Source organism: Siphateles boraxobius, unplaced genomic scaffold (genome assembly GCF_051911475.1).
Source record: "Siphateles boraxobius isolate OS27281-9 unplaced genomic scaffold, OSU_SipBor_1 12, whole genome shotgun sequence".
Lineage (NCBI taxonomy): Eukaryota > Metazoa > Chordata > Actinopteri > Cypriniformes > Leuciscidae > Siphateles > Siphateles boraxobius.
The window spans coordinates 16170501-16183848 of NW_027508722.1; the positions used below are offsets into that span (position 1 = coordinate 16170501).

Genomic DNA, 13348 nt, shown 5'->3' on the forward strand with positions numbered 1-13348 from the left:
ATCTGTGCAATGAAGACATCAGATTTTTTTTCTTACACAAATGATTATATTTTATATTTAATTCCCACAGCTGCTGATTCTAATGAAGATGAGGAATTCTTTGATTTTGAAATACAATCAATTCGCCGATATTTCCCTCCAAGCTTTGAGTTTAAGCAGATGGATGTGAAAGGAAAAGTAAAGTGAGTAGGTTCTCTCTCTAAAGTAGGCATAGGCCTATTATAAATGTTACATTTAATTACAATTGTATTGTTTTATTATAAATACAAAAATATAAATGTTATGCACTAGAAAATGTATCTACTGTAAAGGTGATAAAGGTGACTTTTTGAGCAATGTTGCTGGGCAATGTTGCCGTCAACCAGATGAGACACAGGGCCCATGGCCGATCTAAATTATCTATATAGAAATGTATTGGCCATTTTCAATGGAAAAGTGCCCAGCAATATTGCTCAAAAAGTTGCCCTGTGTATCATCACCTTAAGTACATAAGACACGAGAGTCTAATGTGTACACACATTTAACAATATCATGCATATAAATTTATTACAATATGTAAAATGTTTCCATTGATTTTTTTTTAAACAGTTATGATTTTTCAAAGGTCTTGTATAATGATGTAATTGCACCAGTTCTTTCTTCCAGACACACAATCCATTTACCCCACTCTATCACAACATGGGAGATCCAAGCTCTCAGCTTATCTGCATCCCATGGTAATTTCCCCCTTTCACTGCTATCAGAATTAATGTCAATCCACAAACGAACTAAACCTTTTATTTTTATTGCTTACAGGTTTTTGTGTGACAGAGCCTGTTGACCTCCTTGTATTTAAGCCGGTCTTTATATCCTTGAGGCTTCCCTATTCGGTCAAACGCTTTGAGCAACTGTCTATAGTTGTGGTCATCTTTAATTATGAAAAGATGAAAAGAGAGGTTTGTTTAAATGAAAGATTTTTTTAGAACACTGAGAGGCACTATTCACTGCACTATCAAAGCACTTTGACAATAATGACTGGTACATACATTTAATTAATTTACTAATTATAAAAGTATCATTTGATATATGAAAGAAGTTATTTACTTTTTTTCTACTTGTCCTTTAAAAATTATTCATTGGTGTAAGTCAGGGTGGTGCAGTCATATTATTATTATTTATGAAATAAAACTACATTTAAATAATCACAACAGTATTTGTTACATTATATATTATAAAACATGAGAAGATAAAAAATTTCTGAGATTAATATATATTGTTATTCACTTTCCTGGTCAGCTTGTTGTTCAAATGAAACAAGTGGATGGTCTTTGTTCACCCGGGTCAGCATCTTCCTCTTCCACTGTCAAAATCAGTATGGAGCAACAGTCATCTCAAACTGTGACTTTCCCTGCTGTTCCCATGGTAACAGGCCAAATCCCTATCACTATTGCACTTTATGAACTTGAAGAAGAAGAAAAAACAAAAGTGGATGCCATTCAAAAGATGCTCTTGGTCAAGGTAAGGGGAAGGGGAATATCAAAATACCCAAATTTATCCCATATCTTTTTTTTCCTTTTTCTTTTTTTACAATTGGAGTTCAGTGATTCTAAAATCTATCTTTTGTCTTTCTCTTCATGTCTCAGAATGAGGGAGTGGAAATGAGAGAAGAGCAGACTTATTTTATTAATCTCAATGGTGAGATTGTTAGCTATCGTTTGATTGTCCTGTTCACCCTGATATACACATATGGTGGCTGTGTATTTTGACAAAGTTTGTGACATGGTAATCTCAACGTGTTTAAAAACCTGAACTCTGCTCATCAGGTAGAAGTGACCAGCACATGTTTATTGATGGATCTTTCCCAAACAGCACCGTTCCTGAAACGAATGTCAACCTGTTTGTCAAACTAGAAGGTCCAAAGCAAAAACTGTTTTTGAAAAAAGATGTCGTGAATGCTTTCAAATTCTCAATTTCTGATATTGCTTATTTATTATTATCATGATTTATTGGTCAAGTCAAACCTAATTCAAAACCTAATATATATATATATATATATATATATATATATATATATATATATATATATATATATATATATATATATATATATATCCTTTCTATTTTATGTTTATTTCATTTTTTTTAATGCAGAAGACGGATTTGCCCAGTCCACTGCTGTTCAGTTACTCTCACCATCCAAAGTGGAAAATATGATCCGGGCACCATTAGGCTGTGGAGAGCAGACAATGATCTTTATGTCTCCAACTGCTCTATCAATCCGCTACCTGGACAAAAGTCAAAACTGGCTGGAACTGGAAGCAGGCTCCAGAGACAAAGCATTACATTTTATTGAGCAAGGTTTACTGTATGCCCAACACAATCTCATGGCAATTTGTAACTATTTGACGTTTTAGCTGATTTGTGGCTAATTCATATGAATTCATACAATCTCATTCATAAAATTTTGTATGTTCTTCTTACGCCCAGGTGATGGGTATGTATAGTGGTGGGGTTAGGATAGACCTCCACGCTTACTTTTTCAGAAAGATTGTACATTTTTGTACAATTCTCATCGTACTAATTCACAGTGACGTGCTCCGTGCACGTCCCTGCTAATTCATACAAAATTGGCACTTTGTAACTTCGTAACATAGTTAGGTTTTCCTGTGAGATTAGGTTGATATGCCACATAAGAGATTTAATGAAATCTGAAAAAAAAGTGAAGGTGAAAAAATAATGACATAATTTTTGTTTTTAAGTGAATTTTCTTCAGTCAGCATCAAATATCCCTCACAGCCCTGTTTGCATTAACAAACAAATTAAATATAGCATCTTTTCTTACTAAGGTCTATGATTTAACATTTAACATGTACCCTGCTCTGACTAAAAGTTTGTGGTGTCACATTTTATTCTGGCAGCTTATGAACGAATTTTAACATTCAAAAAGCCTGATGGATCCTATGGAGCTTGGCTAGACTATCCGACAAGTACATGGTAAGTTTGCATTTATATGGCAAAAATATGCAAAGTCATACAAATGTTTTATGCAAATCAACAGCACTTGCCACATCCCATATCTATTGTACCCAATAAAATATAGCTTTCTTTTTAGTTTTTGAATCCCAAAAAAAAGTATCAGATGGCTTCTCACTTCTCGTAGGTTGACTGCGTTGGTGGTGAAAGTGTTGTCTATCGTGGCTGATCGACAGATAAAAACTATTGACCAGCAAGGAACAACAGAACGAATGATTTCACAGGAGGACATCCGCCAAGCAGTCACATATCTGATTGGAACACAGAGCTCAGATGGGTCCTTCACTGATGCTAATCCAGTCATACACAGGGAAATGCAGGTCTGAACATTTTCCATCATTTGCCAGTAAACCATGGGGTTTTGCTTTACCCTGTCAAACAACTTGTCCAACATTGCAAAATAGTATAAACAGGAATTGCATTCCTGTGATACTGCATTAAATGTGCTGATATTCAGTGTTTCTGCGTAGGGAGGTATTGGAGGAGTTGAACAAGATGCCTCTTTAACAGCTTTCATCACGATAGCCCTCAAGCATTCCCTCCCTTTCTTGGACAAAGAAAGAACCAATGTGGTAAGAACCATTGATTGGCCTCAAGAAGTATTTGGACATTAAAGCCACAATCTACGGCACCACTAAGAGGTTTTTCTGCTAGGACACCTAAGAAAACTTGGGGGGAAATGTTTTCATACATGCACGAAAAATCACCTTGAAAGCAGTTGTTTAAATTTGCTTTTGGTTGGTATAAAAGCAGTTGGTTTCATATTTTTTATGAAATGCAATGAAATTCAAACATTGTAAAGTGAGACTTAAGTGTCCAATACTTTGTGGGGTCACTGCATTGGAAATGCGTGGCCCTGGCTACATTTCTGCAAAACCTGAAATGTGTTGCTCCTTGAACATTTTGCTGCACTATTCATGTGTCATTCTCACAATAGTCGCGCTATAAGCAATTAAATGTAATGTAAATTTTTGTAGAATGATATTGCATTGCTCGTAGCACATTTCACAGCAGTTTCAATGTTAAATGTCGAGTGACTAGCGCTAAATAGTCTGTTCAGTTTTCTCAGAAACAGTTAAATGCAACTGTCTAAATTTTACCAGTGGTCAACGCACGTATATTGGCAGTTTAAAAATGAAATGTCCATTGTGTGGAGCAAAAAAGGTTAGTGCTCTATCGTCTTTAAAAATAACGTACCAAATACAGTGTGAATACAGTGGTCTTACACTATACCCAAATCTGTATTCGTGTTTCACGGGACTCATACCCAAGTGTTCCACATCATAACTGCAAGGCTGTACCAGGTGGGCTACCAAGCATGTTTAGTACAAAGCAATAAGCCTACACATGGAGATGGTTATGTGATGCAAAAGTCGAAACGCATTGCTTTACAAATCATGCACTATGGTAAGTGTAGCTATCTAATGTGCAAGGAACCGGTTAAAAAATGTATCTTTATTACTAATAATTTGCCCCTGTATTCATAATTGGTGTGAAAAGGAGCAACAGTTGTTGGTGTTTTACTGCCTCTAGTGTTCATTTCAGCTGGAAACTGCAATGAAATGTTTGTAGGCACGTTTGTTTGCAGTTTTGCAGATATGTAATTAGAGTTACATATTTCCTATTAGCTTGGATTGGCAGAAATAAACGAAACCAAATACTCTCTTTTAATGCTTACTAGGAGAACAGCATCTCTCGTGCCACCGACTTCCTCCTTAAACGGGCTGATGATCTTAAAAGACCTTATGCGCTATCCATTACGGCATACTGTCTGTCTACCTGCCTCGCTGACCGAACTCAAGCAAAGTCAGCATGGAGCAAACTCAGAAGTCTTGCAAAACCAGGTATCATACCAAGTTTTGAATTCTTTATGGAAGTGATTATAACTTTAATCATTCACTTTAGTCATTCATGTATTTCTGCAAATTCTTTCCTCTCACATGCTCAACTGAACCGGTAAGTGGGAGAGTGTCTTGTGTGGCAAGATTATGAAAATATGCGACTGGTAAATGAGGCTAAAAGTTACCATGTGCCCCCTGGAATGGCGTTAACAGTAGAGACCACCGCATACGCTCTCATGACTGCACTAAAACAGAATGACTTAATAACAGCACATGGTGCTGCATGCTACTTGTCTTCACAAGAGAACTATGAAGGAGGTTTCAAATCAACACAGGTAAGCCTAATGATACTGGATGAAACTGTATGTATGTTACTCTAATTCCAAGGTTTTCGAAGAAGGAATTATAAAATGAGAACACCATTTTATACCATTCAAATACACTTTAGGATACTATCATGGCTTTGGAAGCCCTCTCAGAGTATGCCCTGAATATATCAGAAACCCCCATCACTACAGTCAATGCACAGTTCACCGCTCCAGGAAGGTCTGAGATGGAGAAGCTGCTTTTGGACAAAAATGAAAAGAAAGTGGAAACAGAATTAAAGGTAAACAGTCTGAACCTATAGCTGACTAATATAGAAAGATCAGCTATTGCTGCTTAAAAGTTTATGAATCCCACTGGAATATAAATTATATAAAATATTGTAAAATCTTTAAAATAAAACCCACCATTTCATAATATTATAGACATTTCAAATTGAATGAATGTCAGAATTCTGCACAGTGCATCAATTTTAAAACATAAATAAATGTATTATATATATATATATATATATATATATATATATATTAGATATGACAGGTTCACTTCATGGGGAATCGTATGAAATAGAAATAAGTAATTATTATTCTTTTTAATGAAAAATAATTCATGTTGGTTCAATATTGTGGGTAACAGTGTAACAGGGACTGGGACCCAAAACACTGACATGAATCTAACAAAATGGCTAAGGAGAATGAAAGATTGAATTCAAAGTTCTGTCCTTAATCCAAAATACTGTGGTATGACACACACATATACCTACAAGAATGGAGGTGTATATTCAAAAGAGGATATTGAGGAGATAATTTGGCCTGTTGTACTCCAGGTGTCAGTAAATTCACATGTTCTTATGAACATAGTTTCACTGTGACTTACAGTTATCTTAGTTTTCTGTTATTCAGGGACGTGCACAGGAATTATGAGGGGCAGTTGCTCTGACCTGAAAAAAGGGCTTCCCCTACATTCAGTTGTGCTTCTTGCTCGTATTCAGTTCTGATGGTAGGCTACGGGCAACTACGCATGATTTGAGGTATGATTGCGTAAAGGGAACAGGAATTCCGGTAGGCAACAGAATCGACTGCTAAACCCAGGGCCGATCCTGAACTCCCCCTGGGGCCCTAAGCAAAAGGGGCCCTCTACCTGACCTGTGACGCCGTGAGCTATGTAAACCATTTGCCATTGCCACACAATCACACCTGACACTTCAGTGCTCCCAATACAATCCTCCCTCCTTGAAACAAAACAGTCAAAGAATAAGTACAACAATATAGAACAGAATGAGGTTCAAACAAACAATATTTATTGAATAGAGTATTTTCTATAGAATGTTAACATAACAAGTGAATATTAACGTAAACATAAATAAGAAGAAAATAATAAATTATAACCCTGAGCTTTGGCTTTTGGGATTAACTTTGGTTCCCTTTCAGTCGAGAACGTCAGACGTAGTCGACGGTCGACTGAATTGGGAGATCACTAGAGAGCCTGTCTTCTTCGAGTACTATTGAACGAGCCAATGTAATTGGCGTGCGTGATTCGCATCACACACTCCGCCCCCGCGGCGCGGGTATAAATACGGAAGTGGATGCACGCACTAGTTGCCTTTCGCTTCGGAGCCGATCGTTTGATGTTTCTGAGAGTGCTGTTGTCTACAACGAGCGAGTGTGTCGGTGTTCTTCAGGAAGACTCTCCCAGTGCTGGTGTTCTACAGCGCGAGTGCAGCGGTGATCGCGAGCTTTGAGCTCTCAACTGCTGTTTTAACAGCAACAAATTTCTAAATGTTTGTGTGTGTTGATGGCTGGTTAGAGGGCGGAAAAGTGAGTGCTTCACTGTTTCAGTTCTCTGTTCAGTGTTGCCGCGGTCATTCCCCTGTGTGCTCCGGCACTGGTGACGGTCCTATTTTCTGAAAGAGCAACACGGGTGCGTTTGCGTCTTTTTCAAGATGTCATTCCGCCCGTGCGTTTCTGGGTGCGGTCGTTCCCTGTCTCTCTCTGATGGTCACAACTGTTGTGTCACGTGTTTGGGCTTACAGCACGCTGAGACAGCTTTTGTGGACAGCTCATGTTTTCACTGTGGGAACATGACTGTCGCAGTGTTGAGGGCGAGACTCGCCTTCGTTCGCGGAGAGCGAGTCCCCATTACCATGCCCCACCCTCGGGTGCCGTGTGGGATGGGTGACCGGAGGATAGTGTTGGATGTCCCGCCCGGTAACCATTCCCTGTGGGCTCCTCACTCCTCCCTTCCACTGCAACCACTGGAGCCTCCTGTGTTGTCTGCTGGTCCATCTGTAATGGGTGGGCCAGCGATTTCACTCGGGGCTCCCCTGGAGGACAGGACGCCGATTGCAGCATCGGAGGGTGAGCTGACTTCTAGAGATGATGACTCGGCTGCATTGTCTCCCTCCGGGAGTTCAATGTTGCCCGAGCCGGATCCAGAATTATCAGCTATGCTGAAACGGGCCGCCGAGGCTGCCGGGCTCGAGTGGAACCTCCACCGTGTCCCGTTCAGTCTCGGTTGGAATCTGGAGTTTGGTATCTTGGGGCGGGCCGCGCTGGTTCTCAGCTCGCCGCCCCAGTGCCTTTCTTTCCCGAAATGCATGGAGAGCTTGTCAGGTGGTGAACAGCATCTTTCTCTGCCAGAAACTGCCTGACTAGCTTTTCCCCCTCATTACCCTTGATGGAGGAACGGTGAAGGGTTGCGAGGTGTCCCTCCATTGGAGCGGTCTGTCGACACAGGTGCACCTGTGTCCGGCGGCCGCTGCCTTTTGGGGGGATCCTCGTCTCCCCCCTAAGGCCTGTGAGTTTCGTCTGTTCCGACGGGCAGAGCTTACAAAGCCTGTGGGCAAGCCCCTTCCTCTTGCGTGCCATGGCGTTGCTGCAGGCTAGGGCACCCATGGCATGCACGAGGGTAATCCAGACCGTGCGCTCATAGGTGAGCACCGCACTGCATCCGACCTCACCCTCCGGGGTACGGGTGTCGTAGCGTGCGTGATCGGTCTGGCGATGTCCACCTTGGTGGTCCAGTAGCGCCTTCGTTGGCTCAGCCTGGTTGGTATGGCGGATGCGGACAAGGTTCGGTTCCTGGTCTCCCCAATTTCCCAGGTTGGGCTGGTCGGCGACGCGGTGGAGTTCTCTGCCGCTCAAGCGCAGACGGAGGTCATCCGGCACATCCTGCCCCGGTGGCCAGCTGCTGCCTCCACCCGCCGCCGGTGGCAGCTCCTCCGCCTGCTCGTCGCCGTGGGCGTTCTCCGGCCGCCGCTCCTGCTGGCCCTCCGCAGCAGCCTCCACCCAGGCCTCAGCAGGGAGCCGGCCGCAGTAGAGACGCCCAGCCCGCTCCAGGCGCTGCCAAGCCAGGTGGCAAGCAACAGCAAAAGCATTCCGGAGCGGGCCGCCCAGGAATGGATGAGATGCTCTTGGAGTGGCACGATCACTCCCTCCCCCCGGGTGAGGGCCGGGTGGAGCCTTTGTTTGTGTGTGTGTCTGTTCCGCCGCTGGCTCCCAAAAAAAAAAAAAAAAAAAAGCGGAGCAAGCGCTACCCACACTTCAAATAGAGAGCAATTTCATCTGTTCCTGGGTCCCGAGAGGGCCAGTCTGGCGGGTGTGACCCTGTATAGCCTTACACCCCTCAGCTCCCCCTTGGTCGCCAGCAGGCAGCTTGGTGCGTTCGAGGACCCGGTCATCCGCCTTCTCACGCGCCCCCTGCCGCTTGTAGAGACAGGTAAGTGTTGCACAGCACACTAACACCACTCTCTCTACTTTGCTGCCCCACCTCAGGCTCGGCTACCCCGCTCAAGTCAGTGATAGTCATCACATTAGGTGTTGAGCAGACGTGCTCCTGAAAATTCAGTGATATTCATCACACCGAGTGTTGAGCAGTGCTCCTGACTTGTGCGTGCTTATCTTATCCTGCTGGCGAAGGATATTATATAGCCGCTCCTCCAGCCGGTACGAAGGCCAGTTGTAAACTCGTTCTTCGTGCTACTAGGGGGTGGGTCGTGACCATCTTGGCCCAAGATTGGTCTGCAGCTTTGACCTGAAAGACAGGTGCTTCAGATCTCTACCTCCCGCACCGCAGGCCATCCTGTGTGTTGCGTCTAAGGGTGGAGTATCAGTACAGTGTCCTTCCCCTCGAGTGCTCCAGAGCCCGTTGGGTCTTCAGGTCAACTGGAAGAGAGTAATCTCGCCCACGGGCTGAGTATCTCTTTTCTAGTTTTGGAGAGGTACTCGGTCCAACATGTCTCTCCAATGAGAATGTGTTCAGCTGGTGTTGAAGTGAGAAAGGGTCCCACTGAAAGAACTTTCAGAGGCTCCTGGGGTATATGGTAGTCGCAGCCTTTGGCTCCCTCCATATGTGACCGCTTCAGCGCTAGCTTCACGATCGAGTCCCGAGGTGGCCGTGGCAGAGCAGCTCACCCTGTGTGACTATAGTTCATCCCGGTCTGCTGCCAAACCCTCTTCAACAGAGGGGCCATGTACAAAGGGCGTGTTTTAACGGGGGCCTGGGCGACCCCCGACTACACGGGCATTCGTGCCTCGAGTTGTTAGACATTGCGACCGTTGCGCAAGCTTCCCCTGCATGTCACAAACTCACCCGTCACCTCCTCCTTGGAGTCAGACGCTTCTGAGGGCGCCTTGTTCCACTCCTCCCGCTTACTCAATCGTGCCGCCATCGAGCCTCACGACAGTTATAGCCAGGGCAAGTGGAGACTCCATCCCCTGGGTCCAGCTGGGTCATGACCATTCCGGGGCCGCTCAGTTGCCCCCCCGGTTTTATTTTTCCGCCAGTGTTTGGGTAAACCGAGCGGACTACCCTTGGACAAACACTGGGACTCAGCTGCCCCAGGGGCCCGCAGAAATGCGTTTAACCCCAGTGAGCCTTCTAAAAGTGACTGCGACTCATGGTCGCCTGGCGCCTGCAAGTCAGTGAAATCATCACTCTTCATGTTGAGCAGAATTGCTCCTGAAACTCAGTGAAGTTCATCGCACTCAGGTGTTGAGCAGCAATGCTCCTGTAGCTCAGTGAGTCCATCACAGGTAGCTCAGTGAATTCATCACACGCAGTGCTGAGCAGAAATGCTCCTGGTGCCCAGTGAAGTTCCTCGCACTCAAGTGTTGAGCAGAAATGCTCCTGAAGCTCAGTGAGTTTATCACACTCAGGTGTTGAGCAGTAATGCTCCTGAAGCTCAGTGAACTTGTCACACTCAAGTGCTGAGCAGAAATGCTCCTGTCGTTCAGTGAAATTCTTCGCACTCAAGTGTTGAGCAGAAATGCTCCTGAAACTCAGTGAGTTTATCACACTCAGGTGTTGAGCAGGAATGCTCCTGAAGTTCAGTGAACTTGTCACACTCAAGTGCTGAGCAGAAATGCTCCTGTCGCTCAGTGAGGTTCTTCGTACTCAAGTGTTGAGCAGAAATGCTCCTGAAGCTCGGTGAGTTTATCACACTCAGGTGTTGAGCAGGAATGCTCCTGAAGCTCAGTGAACTTGTCACACCCAAGTGCTGAGCAGAAAATGCTCCTGAAGCCCAGTGATCTTCACATGTTGTGTTGAGCAATGCTCCTGTCTTTTGCGCCCGTCGCTTGCACCTACGTGCCAAGTCAGGAGAGGAACAGGTCTTCATAGTTGCCCCTTATTGGCCCAACTAGACCTGGTTCCCTTCAACAGCCTTCCTGACTTCCCCTGAGAACTCTTTCGGGGACGGGGCACGATGGCACACGCGTTCTTCCCCCGGAGATTCCGGGTGGTCTTACATCTGAACGCGGAGGTTCAGGTGGCTATCACAAGAACATGTGATAGTTACCATCACTTCTGCGAGCACCCCCTAGAATTGGGTAGCGTGCTTACGCCTTTAGAAGTGGAACCTAGTCGTTGAGTGCGTCTTCTCTCCAGAGGAGATCCTGAAAGCTTTCGATCACTTCAGTGCTCTCTTTCCTGCAAAATGGGTTGCAGTAGGCTGTTTTCCTTCACCCTCAAAATGATGTTGCCTCGGTGTTTAAACGACGCTCATCGTGTTGCAGAAGTATGCAGAAGCACGTTCTGATCGTCAGGTTCCTGAGGAGCAAGGTCTTGTAAATCCTTGTGTCCCTCTTTATCCTCTTGGGCCTTGTCCCTGGTGCGACTGCACTGCAGAGACCGCCCCTGAGCCACTGCAGGCAGTGAGTTAAAAATTCTGTTATATCAGTTCTCCTGCTCGCTTGGTCTCTACTAGAGGGTAGGGACTTGCTCACTTTCGGTCAACGTATTGTGCCTGGAGTCTGGGCCGGCTAACTCTCACAAGCTGAGACCCCGGCTCGGATGGTGCCCAAGGTTCCTACCTCTCCCGTAATAGGAGCAGGTGGTGAGCCTGCAAGCGCTGCCCTGGAGGAGGCAGATCCAGCCCTGGCTTCTCTGTCCGTTCGCTTGGACGTGTACAGAATGCAAGTCATAGACCTCAGACCAGCTCTTCAAATATCTGTTGGAATTCAGCAGAGAGGGAAGGCTGTTTCCATGCAAAGTTGCACTTAGTGCTTGCCTACATTTCGGCAAAGGTCCGAGATGCAACATGTCCACTTAGGTGTTGAGCTCCTCTATGATGAGTGTAAAGTGCTCCACCTGGGCGTTGACGATATACTTTGCTAAACAGATTCTAGAGTTGGGGGCTGGAGTTGTTGAACTCCAGTTGTTCAACCTAGTTGAACCGCTGCTTCCCGTGGGCTCCCTTCTCATGAAGCCAGTTTCACCGTGAGCCCGGTTCAAGTGTCGGCTTGCTGCGCCATTCCCCTCCTATGGACTGGATACGTGCGCCTTTCTACTCCAGTTGAGTTCCCTTAAAATTGAACCCTGTTGAGTTCCTCCACACCCCTCCGACGTCGGACGTGCGGAACGTCTGGTGTTAGGCCTACCACTCGTAAGCAGTGTGGAACCTGTGTTAGGCTGGGTCCATATGTTGCGGTCCCTTCGGTGACCCCACATGTGTATTCTTCCACGATACGGCTTCCTGCGGTGAGCCCGTGTCTTCCCTCGGCAGAGTCTCTCTGCCGTCACTGTCCGGTGTGTCTCCCCCCGTCTTAGGCTGGAGCCACCCCAGTGACATTCCATATGTTAGACTGCCCGGTTTCCGCCCAGTTCATATGTGTATTCTCCACATTACCTCCCTTGGGTTGGATGTGGCTTCCGCAGCGTCCCTTCCTTCCAACGTACGGGGAACGCTTTCCCAGTGGTCCTGTAGGAACAGCAGTGACTTCCCTGGCCTAAGCCCTGTCCTTCCCCGCCTTAAGTGTGCGGGGGCATCAGGAGGCTTTGGTTTAGGCACTGGAAGGTGGCAGCGTTAGTGGCGTGTTCAATGGGTGATCCCAATTCAGTCGACCGTCGACTACGTCTGACGTTCTCGACTGAAAGGGAACGTCCTGGTTGCGTATGCAACCCACCGTTCCCTGAAGGAGGGAACGGAGGACGTAGTCCCCTTGCCACTACCGCTGGACCACCGCTGACCCCGGGTTACTCTCGGCTCCTCAGCGAAAAGCAACTAGTGCGTGCATCCACTTCCGTATTTATACCCGCGCCGCGGGGGCGGAGTGTGTGATGCGAATCACGCACGCCAATTACATTGGCTTGTTCAATAGTACTCGAAGAAGACAGGCTCTCTAGCGATCTCCCAATTCAGTCGACCGTCGACTACGTCCTCCGTTCCCTCCTTCAGGGAACGGTGGGTTGCATACGCAACCAGGACGTTCTCCATACAGCCTGGGTATTTTCGGCATCAGTATGATTTTTATTTATTTATTATTATGCATGTTGAAGCAATTCTTGATTTATGGTTATTATTTACTGAGGGATGTGCATCCATATTGACCAGTATGTCCAGCTAATCAACATTTTAAATTCAATATAGCCTATAAACCAATAGTCAATCAATGTCAAATTGTCAATACATTGCTTTCTATCTTGCATAATTAGTGCAGTTGTTTAGAGTTTTTAACTACACTGAGACTAGATAATCAGTTTCTTGTTTTATAAATGTGACTTTGATTGGGAGTGCCATCATTCACGTGCATGTATTGTACAGTATGTCTGGTCTCCACATTTCTGCTTGAAAAATGCGAGTTTCATTTCGTTCACGCGCATATGAACGCACGATAACACACGTGACGCGGTTATGTTTCCCGAGCTGCAGTAAACAAACACCGTTGCACTTT

At 45.3% G+C, this 13348-nt stretch overlaps 1 protein-coding gene across 1 annotated transcript in view; it reads left to right on the forward strand.

Annotated features, from left to right (window-relative positions):
- LOC143717982 (complement C4-B-like) overlaps window positions 1-13348 on the forward strand; it is a 66412-nt gene that overhangs the window by 15363 nt on the left and 37701 nt on the right. The window contains exons 18-30 of the mRNA XM_077209218.1: window positions 71-182; window positions 646-716; window positions 796-935; window positions 1276-1497; window positions 1623-1674; window positions 1803-1892; window positions 2131-2337; window positions 2898-2973; window positions 3140-3332; window positions 3483-3584; window positions 4694-4856; window positions 4974-5188; window positions 5302-5460. Of these exons, the coding sequence (XP_077065333.1) occupies window positions 71-182; window positions 646-716; window positions 796-935; window positions 1276-1497; window positions 1623-1674; window positions 1803-1892; window positions 2131-2337; window positions 2898-2973; window positions 3140-3332; window positions 3483-3584; window positions 4694-4856; window positions 4974-5188; window positions 5302-5460 (1802 nt within the window). The remainder of the gene's footprint in view (window positions 1-70; window positions 183-645; window positions 717-795; window positions 936-1275; window positions 1498-1622; window positions 1675-1802; window positions 1893-2130; window positions 2338-2897; window positions 2974-3139; window positions 3333-3482; window positions 3585-4693; window positions 4857-4973; window positions 5189-5301; window positions 5461-13348) is intronic.